The sequence below is a fragment of the Pieris brassicae genome, chromosome 7, assembly GCF_905147105.1.
Source record: "Pieris brassicae chromosome 7, ilPieBrab1.1, whole genome shotgun sequence".
NCBI classification, from domain to species: Eukaryota; Metazoa; Arthropoda; class Insecta; order Lepidoptera; family Pieridae; genus Pieris; species Pieris brassicae.
In genome coordinates, this window is record NC_059671.1 from 9,757,176 (window position 1) to 9,773,046 (window position 15,871).

At 34.7% G+C, this 15,871-nt stretch overlaps 2 protein-coding genes across 2 annotated transcripts; one reads left to right on the top strand and one right to left on the bottom strand.

The window, feature by feature from the left end:
* Nucleotides 1-3,307: 3,307 nt before the first annotated feature.
* Nucleotides 3,308-5,487, top strand: LOC123712513 (trehalase-like). Its single transcript, XM_045665642.1, has one exon. The coding sequence runs from the start codon at nucleotides 3,604-3,606 to the stop codon at nucleotides 5,347-5,349; it is 1,746 nt and encodes a 581-aa protein (XP_045521598.1). The 5' UTR covers nucleotides 3,308-3,603; the 3' UTR covers nucleotides 5,350-5,487.
* A 4,882-nt stretch (nucleotides 5,488-10,369) lies between these two features.
* LOC123711910 (transcription factor Adf-1-like) lies at nucleotides 10,370-15,691 on the bottom strand. Its single transcript, XM_045664765.1, has 4 exons — nucleotides 15,180-15,691; nucleotides 14,011-14,152; nucleotides 13,349-13,604; nucleotides 10,370-11,453 (listed from the first exon to the last, which is right to left on the bottom strand). Exons 1-4 carry the CDS (start codon nucleotides 15,310-15,312, stop codon nucleotides 11,355-11,357), a joined length of 630 nt encoding a protein of 209 aa, XP_045520721.1. The 5' UTR covers nucleotides 15,313-15,691; the 3' UTR covers nucleotides 10,370-11,354.
* Between the last annotated feature and the right edge of the window lie 180 nt (nucleotides 15,692-15,871).

A 15,871-nucleotide genomic window follows, 5' to 3' on the forward strand; every position in this document is an offset into this window, starting at 1 on the left:
TGTGTTTTATTATGTTCAATTTTTTTACCTCGTATAAAGTTCACAACAAATAGTGCGACGTTACATGAATCTAGCCAATACAATAATTATGGCTAATATTATGTTGACTTAATTTTCTACAATACTAATGAATAGCTTAAACTAAGGTAATGTTCATTAACAGTGTTAGTGTTTTGACATGTTTTGACATTACGTTCGTGTGTCCGAGATATCGCACTTATATTCTCTACACTTGGTATTTTAACTCGAAAGGTTTAGGTATCTTTAGGCGTGTTCGAAATTAATTGTTAATTTGCATTTTATATTTTATTTGACTTTGAGCTACTCGTTAGTCTTAAGTGCTAAAGTATGTGAAAATAATAGTAGTTATACAGTACTTAGAACAGTGTCTTCCACTTAATACTCGTAGGTACTGTAAGTGTTATTGGACACTTTCGTATGCTAAATATATTTTTTAGTAAATAAGGTAAGTGTTATCACTTAATAGTCTTGTTAGACTGGATCGTAATTGTATTTCATTGTACAGATTCCATTAAAAATAAAAATACATTTACCGGCAGTTCATAAATCATGGGCCGCCACTATTTGTAATAAAGTATACTCAAACTCAGCAATCGTTACTAACAATAAATACAAGTAAAAATAGGCTATAATCGAGTATTATAAGTACATTAAATTTATGTTGTTATATTAAAAAAACCTTGGCTTGGTCCAAATTAGCTTCCCTACTATTTTCCAATCTTTCCCCGCTATCACTATTATTTCCGTTGCTTAGGTTTCTCTCTTTTTTATTCCCACTGTGACATACCAAGTAAGGGTCTTTTTGACTCATCTCATCACATGGGCAATGTTGCCGGCCTATTACCACTAACATTTTTGCGTGTGTGTGAAGTTTATATTAAACTGTTCTTTACTTTATCTTTAATTATCAGCTGAAGAATAGATCGCTCCATAGTCCTTTGACATACTTCAATATTCTTTAAAAGCGCCTTATTAAAAATCCGTTTCGGTTCTATTATACTATAGGAAATATTTGTATTTGTATGGAAAAATTCCTACTTTATTCCTAAGGAAAATAGGCTTTAATAAAAGGCTAGTGGTAATATGACAAGACTGACTTTCTTCTGAGCGTTAAATGTATAACTAAACATTGTCGCTTAACTAAACAGCAATCTTCTTTTCTTAAGTAAACATCTAAACAAATGAATTGTGGTGCTTTCCTAATTAGTTTCTAATGTGATGTTTTGAACGTTCTTTATTTAGTTAGTGAAAAATATAGGCCGGCAACGCACTCAAATGGGTGTTCATGGGCTGCGATGACTGCCCTTTTTGGGCGTCCTGTAGTCTCGTTTGTCCTCCTAAGCTATAAAAAGGTGTGTGTGCGATTCACACACGATAGAAGTGAAACTTCAGTGAATCGACAAAAGAATGAGATGAATATTTATAACAAGGGTAGGATAATTACAAAGTTTAATTGTTCAAAAATGAAAGTATTTTGATTAATTTTAAAAGATATTTTATATTTTATTTAACATATGTTACATAATCTATTACTCAAGTTCCATATTTTCAGTTTCAACAAATGATACAAGAGGCTTATGATAACTAAAATACGATACAAATATTTTAGTTTCAATTTGGTTGATATATCTTTGGAACACTGCATCTATTACCGTTTTTGATCTTGTAGTTGATTGAGTGCGATTGTTACACATTTTTAAATAAAATGTTGTATCGAGAAACTCAATCAAAGGAAGCGCTGTATCTGATGCAAAATTTATGTTAAAATCCCCACTTAAAATCATCGGAATTTTATCATAATTCTTTTTGAGAATTCGCGATACCTCTGGGGTATATTTGATCAAATTTTCATGTATAAATTCAATAACTGATTTTATTGATTGGTTGGGAAAGATGTAAATTGCTACGATCAAAATTAAATCTCCTTGGTCATTTCTGCTCTCACAGGCACATATTTCTCCAACTTTCGAAAGCTGAACAGACAATGATTCTAGCTGTTGTGCATTGAGATCCATTTGTGGCGTAACAACACGGGCTCCATCATTTACGTTGTGATAAATTGCTACTCCGCCTGCCCTCGTACGTGGTCTTTTGTAATTAACAACAATATTAAAATTTGGAATGTCTACAATATCTTCATTATTCATCCATGTCTCCGAAAGAATTAAAAAATTTGACGATGACGCACGTATTAAACAGTGTGCAATATACATACACACTGACATCTGCTCTCTCGCTCTGGCTCACAAATTACAGGCGACTATGCTTAGAAGACGGGAGTGGGGACGCTACGAAGTATGGCACAAAGAGGAGAGACCGATAATATACAAATTGTATGTATATTTCTGTCTCATTCTTTCCCCTGGCTTCATCCTACACATTTTTGTATTTGTGTCTCTTACCTGTCGTTTTTTCGTTGCATCCGGTTTGAAGTTTCACTTCAAAAAAGTGCAACGTAATATTTATAGCTTATCTAACAAGGACTACAAAGTTATCTGATGGCCTTGGCCAGTCACATTGACAGTAGGCCTGCGGGTGCGTTGCCGACCTTTAAGAAATTGGGATGTTTCTTTAAAATATGTGTACTTATAAAATGAAAACAATAATATTCGACGATAATTCGACACAAAAAATGTCCCTTAGATATTAGATAGATATTTTGCCAAAAAAATCTATCTAACATACTATGTCATGCCCATTAAATGAAATAAATAAATGGGCAGATCCTAGTGGTCCATTCGTCGGCGTTCCATTCTCAAAGCGGTCGTGCTTTTACACTCCGGCTTTGCATCCATGCATTTTTTTCACAATGGGCGAGTACGAGCAAGATTATATTATGTCTTGCTCGTGTCGGTGCAGGAAAATCGTAGGAGAACATCGTAAAAACCAAAGAGCTGGTTTGAACCAAAAATCGTGATTTTTGTATTCCAATATCATGGAAACAAATATATTCGTGGATCATAATTCATAATATGTAATCATATTTTACAATCTTCGCGTATTATGTCTATTCTCTGCGCGTTATCAACGGCATAACTATGCCAAGGCCATTTATTTATAAAATTGATTTGAAGTAAATTAATAAAATCATTTTTAATTAGACGATTTTGTTTAAAACTGTATATTTTCTACGTTAAATATGCACTGCCAAGTATATAATCTTCAATGAATAATGGCCATCAGCTGATTTATAATGACGTATTGACGCATGCGTTCACCGTAATTGTTTATTCACGAGTTTATTGGCTTGCTCACTTCTCGTTCATGACAAGTTCATAATGTCATTATTTATTGTGTCAGTGTATCAGACAGTTACGCAGAGGAGGCACGCGTTTTATCGTGACGCAAGTTTTCTCGGGACAGTGATATTTTGCCTCGGTCGTCGGCAGTGAAAGTTAGGCTGAGATGGGACGTCGCCCCGGAACGCATTGAGGGACACACGATGGCATTACAGAAGCTAGCGTCAGTCGCGGGCCGGACATATATACACACGGTCCGCTGCACTGGCTCTTACTGCCCGCTCGCGATAAGGTTATGTTTATTAGCGATTTCCGTACTCGCCCTGAATAGGCCAGACTGATAATGTTACAGAATCTGCGTCGCTATGCGCCGCTTTATCCGGTTCTAGGAATACTGGGCGCCTGTGCTCAAGCCTTGACAGTAGCTCCTTCTTGCAATTCCTCAATTTATTGCACTGGTGAACTTCTGCACAGAGTGCAACTTGCAAGGATATTTCCCGATTCGAAAACATTCGTCGACCTTAAGCTCGTTCACACTGAGAATGAAACACTTGCAGATTTTGCAAAGTTAATGCAAAAAACTGCCAACAATCCATCGCGGGATCAATTAGCCGGTTTCTTGGATCAACATTTCTTAGATGGAAATGAACTCGAAGAGTGGCGGCCACCTGACTTCAACCCGGATCCACCTGTACTAAAACAGATTACTGATCCAAAGCTTCGGGAATTCGCAAAGAATGTTGTAGGATTTTGGGATAAGCTAGGTCGAAAAGTGAACCCTGATGTCAACACGCATTCCAGTCAATACAGCTTCCTTTATGTTCCTAATGGGTTTATTGTTCCCGGTGGTCGTTTTAAAGAGCTTTATTATTGGGATTCATTCTGGATTATACGCGGACTCCTCATTTGCAATATGACACAGACTGCCAAGGGTATGATAGAAAATTTATTGTATTTAGTAGAAAAGTTCGGATATATACCAAATGGAAGTCGAGTTTATTATTTGGGAAGAAGTCAGCCTCCGATGTTAGCTGCAATGGTAGCTATTTATTACGAGTATACCGATGATTTAGCTTGGTTACAAAAACACCTGCCAACTGTCGAAAAAGAACTCCAGTATTGGTTAGAGAAAAAGAAAGTGACAGTAGAAGTAAAAGGCAAGCATTATGTACTGCTCCGCTATTTTGCCGATCGATCTGGTAAAGGTCCACGCCCAGAATCATATTTTGAAGATTACACCACTGCCCAAACTTTAGAAGATGCGATCAAAAAAGAAGAATTTTATGGCGAAATGAAAAGTGCTGCCGAAAGCGGCTGGGACTTCTCAACACGGTGGTTTGTGACTGCCGGTCATGATGTCATCGGTAAATTAACTGATGTGCACGCCTCTCGAATTCTCCCTGTAGACTTAAACGCTATTTTTGCCGGAGCGCTCGAACTAGTAGGCGACTTCCGGAATAAACTTAAGGATAGAAGAGAAGCTAAAAAATGGTGGAGCCTAGCTAAATACTGGAGAAATGCGATAGAAAATGTTATGTGGGATGATGCGGACGGTGTCTGGTATGATTATGATGCCCAGGCAAAGGCAGCCAGGCGACACTTTTATCCAAGTTGCACTGCTCCACTTTGGGCTGGTGCTGTAGAGGAATACGATGCACCACGATACGCTGGGCGATTAGTAAGGTACTTACTTGCGTCAGGGGCCTTGGATTTCCCCGGCGGGGTACCAGCATCGATCTTACACTCGGGAGAGCAATGGGATTATCCAAATGCTTGGCCACCTTTACAGAGCATTTTGATCGGTGGTCTAGAAGCCAGCGGCAACGAGGAAGCGCAGAAACTAGCCCATGAGCAGGCTGTTATATGGATGCGTTCTAATTACTTAGGCTACAGTACATGGAAAAAAATGTTTGAGAAGTATAGTGCTGTGCAACCTGGACATCAAGGAGGCGGCGGCGAGTATCAAGTCCAAGATGGCTTTGGATGGACAAATGGAGTTGTTCTAGAGTTACTTCAGAGATACGGTAGAGATATGACCTTGCACGATCGGCGAGGTACTACATTACCTTATGTACGCCAAGTATTATAAGTACATAGTTTTATATGTGTATTTGCTACCAGTAATTATGAATTGCCAATGTTGTTGATCGATCCCAATATAATTAATAAGATCAATGTGATATATACTGTAACGTTGCACGTAGTAAAATGTATTTTAAAATAATATATAATGTTTTCATAAAAATTGTTTGATTCCTACAGAAATTGATTAGAAATTTAGTTTATTTTCGAAAGTATAAAAAAGTTGGTGACACAATCTAGAGACCAAATGTAATGTGAGTCTATGCAGGGTCAAACATTCGTGAATAACTTAGAAAAGTGACTTATACCTAAAGCCTTTATTTCTACTGAATTACACTATACGAAATAAGTCGAAGACAGTGGGGAATCGAGGATGATGCAACACCAACACGGCATTCAGTAATAAAGAACACGACTAAAGAAGACGAATGATCTCTCTGTAGTCTCCTCTGCGCCGTAGGCCTTCCGTAAACCATCTCTTGTCAACCTACACCCACATATCTATACGGATGTATCTACTTCCTTTTGGTCTATCTATATTGGGTATGTGATCCATTCGTTGACGACTTTTGTTCGTCATTTGTTTTCACACAACGTAAATCAGCCAAAATCTCCTTATATTGCCATAAACAATACAATTGTGTCACAATGAGATCATGATGCTAAATTTAAAAAATAAACAGAAATTTTGTTTCAAAGGGACCTAGGTCGTGCGTTTGGATGTTTTAAAACTTCATGTCAAACAGGTCGATTATTTACTTTAACAAATTAAACTGATCAAAGAAATGGAAGCAAGAGTCAAGAGAGAAATAGGGTTAGACGACTGGACTATTATTAGTATATATATTGGAAATTAAAATATCAAAAGATGTGAAATTCGACTTTAGTGTCTATCAAGAAAAGAGCGTACCAATTCATAAAAGGCCGGCAACGCACTCGTGAGCCCTCTGGCAATGAGTCTCCGTGAGCGTATATCACTTAACTTCAGGTAAGTCCAATGCCAGGTTATCTCCTGTTGTATAAAAAAACTAATATAAGTAGTTTTATTTTGTCTTGTGCTTGGGGAAATGGCTGTCCTTGGATGAGATACCAATGTAAGGGGTGTTTACAATGTAACTTAGGTAAGTTATCCTATTTAATAAAAGAAAATAAAGAAAATTTTTAATACAATAATAATAATAAACCTTTTGTTTGCAAATAAAGTGGTAAATCAAATTGAATAATTAAAAAAAAAACCGCACTATTTAAAAATAGGCATGCAAATGTCATACTAATTATCATGTCATACTAACTATCATGTCATAATAATAATAATAAGAACAGTTAGTAATTTATACTAGTTATCAATACTTATGGTCTCAATACGCTCCCACGATATAACGGCCTATAAAATTTAAACACTTTATTAATTTCTCTTATTAAGTTAAACTATAACAGTTTAAAGTATTTTTCATATTATGTTTATAGTTGTAACTGAATCAATTATCTCATCTCGTAAAAGGTAAAATACCATTTCTAGCCTGAATATCATAAAAGTATTCCAAAATGTACGTAAATACATTCCTAACAAAATGTTAGATTTTGTTTTTATCATACGAACTTTTTAGCCCACATGTAATAATGCTGTATCCTGTGTTTAATAGATAACAATACAAATGAACAATAATTTAATTACTAAAAACTTTATATGAATTATAATTGCCTGGTTCGTTTGCTCTTCGACTTGTTCCAGAGAAATGGTAACACTTTGTGAATATCTGTAATCTGTGGGACATTTCTCTTTTATCATTGTTTTGTATCAATTCAATAATAATAATTATTTTTTATCATCTTTATTAGCAAAGTTAATAAACAAGCTTATAGCAATTTAGGACGTTAACTACGGGTTTTATGTATAACTTAATTCCGGAGACGGTTCGGATTTAAGGTAATATTTATTCCACAAGATATTCACAATTGTTCCATGTGCTGCGTACGAATTATCTGCCGTAATTCGCCAATGTTTTCGGGTTTTAGCTAACTACAATACAATTTATGAAATAGACATGTGCCAACTTAGCAATTAGGATGTGTGGACGTATTTTAGGAATCGGCAAGACTTTGACTTTATTTAGCAGTATTAACGATGATTAACTTCGGGATTCTTTTTTATCTATTCATGTACTTAACTGACTTATGTTTTCTGTATCGTATATTTATTTAACAATGTAATATGTTTTGGCTTTGTATATTGTCTTAGGTTATTATTTATAATATGTATATGTGTAAGATTTCTTATACCTAAATCAATATGTGTATAAATTAATTAAGAAAATAATTTTGATTTATTTGTCATTTTAGTCAAACGTCGACTTAATTCAGTAACATGAGAACGCTCTAGTGTAATATTGTTTGCTTACTAGACATAATTAATTTATAATTGCACAATTATTACAATATCCTGTTGCAGATGTTTGTTAACTTATATAACCTAATCGTAAACATGCTTTTAGTTTTGATACCTTTAATACTAAATAAACGTATTTTAATGAGACTTTCAGAAAATAACACCGTCTAATAATTAACAAAGATGTCCGCAACTATCCATTATATTATACTTCCAAATACATATTATTAATATCTAGTAATACAATACTAAATCGAAGATAATTATATTTTACGACCGAAATTGCAAAGCTAAAATACATGCAACGCAGAATTTGCGATATAATAGCAATTCATTAATTGGTACTTCATGGCCCTCTTTTGTTTTTATTAATGTGCATATTAAAACCTCTTTGTCAGTGAAAATTTGCAAATGCTTGCCAATTGTTACTGCAATATAAATCTATTTAAATTGTTACGTAATTAATGAAATTAGGTATAAACTGAGTTTCATATATAATCTTGATTGCACTGATATTCCTGAAGCCACAAGCTATTCGTAATATGAACGTTGGGTTTCTGTTATCCTTTTTGCACGTCTAATCTATGTGGTGCGCAAAACCAAGAGCTGCGTTAAAAATTATAAATGGATTTATATAAAAACATTATACACATCATTCCTACCTAATGAGTTTTTGTTACAAGGGCAGGCAAGTTTCGGTTTTACGGCTATTGGGAGAACGACATCGAAATTACATACAAAAACGTTTCAACCGCTATTGAAGGTTACAAAGTACACTGATCCTTTAGTTGAAAAATAATTCCAAACAAACGGATGCGATTACTCAAAATAAATGTATTGTTATGTTAAATTGATTCTTATTACCAGTTCGCAAGTCAAGGGCGTAGAGCGGGCAAGAAACTCTTCGCCACTTTAAAGGATCATTTAAATAATCGTCAAATTTATAAAAAAACCTTATTGATTAATTTACGTTTTGATTTATTCAAATAGATCTTAAACATAACGTTTCTATAAAATTATTTTATATTAAACATTTATTTCCATAATAATTAAAATTAATAAATATAAAATTGAAATAAACCCTTTAACTGGATTAGCTTTAACATTTTTGTTTATATTATTATTATTTTATTCCATTTTACTTTATTTTAGTTTAGTATAGATAGTTAGTGTTACAGGTTTTTTATGTTCTTTTCTGTTAATTATTTATGAATTTCTTGTACTTTACACTCTCTAGGTGTTTCTATTTTATATGGAACAATAACTTGGGTTGTCTGGAGGAATGTTGTTGCCGTTGCATAATAACTGTTGTAATCTGATTTTTATATGTATGTCTTGGTAACGAAGTGTAAAAAAATAAAACAAACAAATTTTAAAAGTTGTGTCCGTCCGTGGCCATTTCTAGTTCCTGAGTTCCTTTCCCGGATAAAAGTTCTGGTTCGCTGTTTAAAAATATTCAAAAACCGACCAACAAAAAGACGAAAAGACATTTAAATTTATTACGATTTCTATCAGATTTTTACCTATTGTTAAGGTCAAAAAGGGTACGAATTCTTCAAGTAGAGAAAGTTAAAGGTTGACCTTAGAAAGGGCAGTTATTTGACCTTTTACAACAACTTCTGCATACATAATGTTTGGGTTTTAGGGAAATCCGTTGATGGATGGGTCAAAAGTTGTATAATATAGAACATTGTATGTAAATATTAAACTGTATCTTCAACAACATTGCTTTCGTAAATTTAATTTCTTTCAAGTCCCTTATAGGCACATCGAGGCTTTCTGCATCTGGAGTCAAAGGTAGGAAGTAATTGAATGATCAGCATGTTTTTAATAATGTATTTATTTTAGAAAGGCAAACTAACGAAACACATACAGACACTAACACGACTTACAATAATAAAACAGAAATAAATAAATGAAATTAAAGTAGATTAATCTCGTACCGACTCCAAGTCTTCGCGGTGTTCTGGTTATCTACTGGACCGAGAAGATCTCTAACGGGAACGCTGCCGAAAAGCTTCGATTAGATCAAGCGATTCCAATTATATATCCAAGCAGGCGCTTGATTGGAATTCGCGGTGACGGAACAATCTTGAGCCAACTTACGCCTGAAGACATGGAGACCGTCATAAAATGGATCCGCAGGTGTCCTCAAAGTGCAGTTTACTGCAGACATCTGTTTAGATGAGCATTACAACCAACGTTGGTCCTCACTGCCCTAACGTTAAAATAATAATTAAACAAAAGAAAATTACTACATATATTATATACCATATTGTATGATATAAAAATAATATTTCAAACCATTATAGCGTGTTATTTTTTATAGTATAGAGCGCAAACGGACAGGAGGCTCACCTGATGTTAAGTGATATCGCTGCCCATGGACACTCACAATGCCAGATGGCATGCGAGTGCGTTGCCGGTTTTAAGAATTGGTACGCTCTTTTCTTGAAAGAAGTCGAATTGGTAATGTAGGCAAATAAAACCCTTTTTATGGATAAAAAGTATGACATCTTACTTAGATTCAATGAAATTTTTCTCAGAACTAAAGGTAAGTATCAAATAAAACAATATAAATGATCAATACCAAATTTAATTAAATAAAAGGTCGATGACTTGGTATTATTATAAGAATAATTAAAATACACTTGTATATTCAATGCTAAAACAGTTTGTCGTTCACGCTTAATTTTAGTTTCGTACAAAGGAACACTAAATTTTATGTACATAATAAATAATCAAAAACAGGTTGTTTGGTTATAATCAAATAATTAATTACAATGAGTCAAATATCGTATGCAAAATGTTTGTCTTTACAATTCGTTTATTCTTTTTACAAAACACAGTTTTTCATTTATTATAACAAATATAATTAAAGTAAATTGTCTTTGATTGAGCTATCTACAGATGCTAAGTGGTCGACATAATCAGCTCTGTCATCGGTTGGACAGATGTGTTCGCGCTAAAATTCGTCGCTGAATGTAAGAAAATTCTATGTCATATAAAAAGATACTAACATTGGTGCAGACTAATTAACGCAAAAAATAACAAAATTTAGTTAAGTATTTGTATTTTATTGAGAGCAGTGTTGGTTTGGTGGCTTCAGAATACGATTCTCATCAATGAGGGCGTAGATTGAACGCCGGCTGTACACTTTGAACTGGAGTTTCGGTCTATGTGCGCATTTAACAGTCGCTCGAATGGTGAAGGAAAACATCGTGAGGAAACCGGCATGCCTTCGACCTAAAAAGTCGACGCCCTGTGCCTAATAGACGGCGACGGATCAGACGGAGGCTGATCACCTGTCTATTAGATTTACAAATGATCATGAAACAGAAATCTGAGGCCTAGACACACATGCACTTTTTTTTTAATTATTGTATTTTCTTAACTAACAGTTATGGTAAGGGTCATACAGGATTGCTTTATAGTAATGTTGGAGTGGTTAAACACACATATTTTGTAAACCTATAATTAAAATCCATCATTCTTGCATCCATTTTCAAGATCAGTTATTAAATCATAGTGAAAAATCATAGAACACGAGACTAGATTAACGGGATCCAATTCGACGCGACAAAAATGATATTTTAAAGTAATTTAATGTTAAAATGGAATAAATTTTATTCAACTGAACCGTCAACGTTTTCATAATCACAATCGCTGGCCGGAGTAACGTATGGAAGCTCCATTTGAGTGCCGAATTCAGCTTCATATAGTACCTGTTGGTGAAAAAAAACAACAGTTTTACAATACAATACAGATCAATAACAAAAAAAGAAAAAAAAAGTTAATAGAAGATGTAACTAAATTATATATAGATTAAATATTTTAAGGAATGTATAACTAAGTTTGTTATGAAAGAGCTGGAAACCCTGACACAGGAATATTTTTTACTTAAAAGGGTTCCCAAATCTTACACATTGTAATGAAATTGAACTTAAAATGAATAAACATATTTTATTATTATTATTAATTGCTTTTGGATTATTTGGGTCACTGGTGGCTGAAGGCCTACGCCACAGATTTTAAATTGCATATAAAGAGTTAAAAAAATACAATTAATTAAAAAAAAACGTAACGAAAACCATACAACGAACAGAGAGGAAGATCGTTGTTATATAAATACAAAGATTCATGAGGTCGAAGAAAAATTTCTTCTAGATTAGGACTGACCTTCTTGGTAACATTTTAAAGATTATATATTAATATATATCTATATAATCAAAGCAGTAACATAGTATTTTAACACCTCTAGGAAGAAGCCTTGGATTTGGGAACTTTGGGAGAGCTGTCGAGACACTGATTATACAGCAGATCAAGCGAAGCAAGTGGAAATGGATATATGGCCTACACTCCGAGATGGCAATGATATCACCAAGTAGGGCTTGATTGGAACCCGCAAGGAAAGCGGAAGCGTGACTGTCTTAAGCAATTGTAGCGCACAGTTGCAGATGAGGCAAACAGAGCCGAAAGACTTAAAGCGAGGTTGAAGACCCAATGCGATGTAGACTCACTTTGGCCCATCAGGTTATAGGATATAAAGCCAGTAAGTCAGGTGGAAGAAGCCTATCTATGAAGACAAAGACAAGAGAACCAAACAGTGCTTTGTCTATTGATATTTGCAATATATGCCATAAAAAACAATTGAAAATTCAATCTTGAATGAAGTCGATGGGCAAAACTTGTTTACTTAGTAATCTGTGTGTTTAGTATTTTAAATGCTTCCTCGGCATTTACAATATGGAATCGTGTTTCTGCTGTACAAGCACAATAACAATTAATAAATAATAAACGGCTCAAATATAAGAGTCTTTATTCTTCTTCGATTTTGTTCCCTTTGGAGTAGAGACTCTTGGGCCGTGGGGACTGTCTGCACAGTTTAACTTGGCGCCTGGTAGATAGTACCGGTTATCCCAGAGTTGGTGCTTTCCTCGTTCAACTAATAAGTATCGCAATACAGCGAGGACATGCTGCCTGGGTACACAGCCACAGGGACCAAACTCTTTTATTTATAACTACGTAGGTTAAGAATATTGTGTATTATATTTGATTGTTATGTTTAGGTTTTATTTAAAAAAAAAAAAATGTCTAATAGTAGATCGTTAACACGATGTAAGGATTATTAGGACATGGGATGGGATTTCTCGTTAGGCGTTGACATATGGAATTTACTACTTGAATCGAAATATTTACGCGGTACGTCACATCTAGAAAAAAATCAACTGCGCTACAACCTTTTTATGGCTGGGCCTCAGATTTCTGTATCTGCTTCATGATCTTTTATTAAACTAATAGACAAGTAGGTGATCAGCCTTCTGCTTCGCTCAGACGGTGAAGGAAAACATCGTGAGGAAACCGGCTTGCCTTAGACCCGACGGCGTGCATCAGGCACAGAAGGCTGATCAGTGATCACCAACTTGCCTATTCGATTAACAAATGATCATGAAACGGATACAGAATTCTGAGGCCCAGACCTAAAAAAGGTTGTAGCGCCATTGATTTATTTTTTATTTTATTTATGGAAGAGCTAAGAACTCTGACACAAGAATTTATACGATAATTCACAGTCACGATTGTTAATCTTACCGATACTATAAAAATAACATTGATATACCTGTTGTATTTTAAGTCTAGCTACAGCGTTTTGCTTGGCATTAAGTCTTTTGAGGGTCGACGCGCAACTTAATAGGAATAGCTCATCCGGGTCTGTTCTCTGAAGCTCATCATCTGAGGAGTTCAGTCGAGGTTTTTTCGGCTGAAAGTCGTCTTCATCCTCTAGTCGCGGTTCTAAAAAGAGGTCGGGAAGAGATTGACCTGGACGGTGACGGACTTCTTCTTCTGTTTCCGAGTCAGAGGTTTCTCGTTTTGCTCTGTAAATAACGGTGAATAAATGAGGATATGTGAATTCTAATCGAAGTATGGCGGCAAAATCCATGACTAAGTGTTTTTAAAGGGAATTTTTGCCGCGTACCACCGCTATGTGGAACCAGCTGCCCACTGAAGTAATTGCGAACCACTTCGACTAAGGCTCCTTCTCTCTTAGGGTCTTCACTTCGAACGAGCCTTCTGGCATTGAGTGTCCATGGGTATAACTTAACATCAGATAGAAGTAACAGGGGGAAACGGGCAGATATTCAATAATCCTCAACATATTAGTTACGTTTTTTTAATAGAACAGGGGGAAAACGGGCAATCGTTCAAGAAATTTTTGAAATCATTCCGAAAAATAAATTAATTATTCAATAATAGATAAATTAAAATATACGGAAAACTTACGAAGTTTCAGACTTCGGTTCTACATGCGGTAATAGGAACCTCATGGCATTGTGGTATGGCCAACGCGTGCGGCCACCGTGAGTCCGCTGCAGTTTTATGAATGAATCCCGCAATGAACGCCATCGCTTCTTACATTCGGCTTCTGTTAAGCAGATACAATATTCTTTTACCAATATCTTATTTGATCCAACTAAAAATCTAAATACATAAAAAAAATGTTATGAAATGGCTTGTACTGGCAAGAAATTCCCCGCAACCCTGTTTATAATTTAATAAGTATATAATATCTATTCTTAATGATTAAATGTTGACTTTGACACCATTCTGTGGTACGAACTATTTCCCCGATCTATCATGTCAAATCCTTATTTCGTCTTAATTGTCTCTGATTCTGAGCATGAAAAATGGCGGGATATTTAGTTGTCGATTGCGTTCACATTCTTCAAGCCGGTATAGTCGAAACACCTCGTTATTGCAAAATAATTAAATTGATATAACATCAATGATTTTTATTGATTCTTTGCCATCTTTAAGATTCTTATTCTTATCCATAATATAGGAAAGAAACTTTGTAAATGTTCCTAACATTTGCTAATGGAATTGGCCTTGGTGGATTCTATTAATCTTACATAGTTGATGAAGTTGTATAAAATAGAAGCCATCTAATTTGTCAGGTTTCGTATATAAGAAATTCTTTATAAATGTATAATACAGATATATAGTGATAAGGTTAATTGTTTTAATGTAGTGTACCTACATATAAAAACTATTTAAAAAGACAAAAAAATACTAAAGATTTTAGTTTTTTACCGGCGACCCCAGTGCTCACGCTTTTCTCGCTCCACGTATAAATATCACAATAGAGTGAGGATATGCTGATAGGGTTTTAATTCTCTTTGGTTAATATATTTTTATGTACAGCTTAGGATGGATTCTACTGAAAGATATTATCTTTCAGTTAACTTTATAAAACTTGAACTTTTCACACGAACACTTCATTTCATTAACATAATATATTACGTTATATTTCCAGAACAGCATGGTACAGACTATACAGTTCTGAAGTATATTTATATTTCATTCTCCAAAACAATGTTCCAAGATTCGAATTCAGTAGGTATAGTATCGCATTGCGCCTAATATCGTTGCGCTGATTTACACCAATTTACCTGACACGTTCAACGCTTCCTGAACCTCCTTCCAGGCGTCATCTCTCAACTTTGTTTTATTAAAACCACTCACTGATTTGTCGTACAAAATTGGACGTTTCTCTACCTCTTTAATTAAATCAATTTCATTCATTTTCAAACGTAATTATTCACAACGGAAAATAATTTGCAAAATTGAAGTTTTGCCGCGTTTTTAAGGTATATTAACGTTTTTAGGAAATTTAAAGTGTAGTATTTTAATATATCTTTTAGCAAGGGTGTTCTAGACGAGGTAAATAATCTGACTGAGGGGTGGAAATGAGGGGATGACGCGCGGGGCGCACGGCCCGCGCGCGCCGTATTGACCGGCGCGGTGACGCGACGCAAGTAACGGACGCCTCAATTGATTTCCTGTGCCATTTCGGGTTATTATTAAAAATATTTATCAAGCACAAGCATTAGAATTTTAGTTATTATGACTTTCACTCTACCGTTAATTACTAAAGACATATCTACATTTTTACTTTTGTTTATTATTTGAGATAGGCGCGATGGTTGGAAACTTTTCGTTTCGATAGATATTTCGAGATAGGTCGAGAAATTATATCTAGTAAAACTTTTTACTTTTTTATTTAAAACGTGCTATCTAATACATAGCCGAGCATTTCTATATTTTTTGCCACTTTAAAAAAATATTTATTATTATTCTAAAT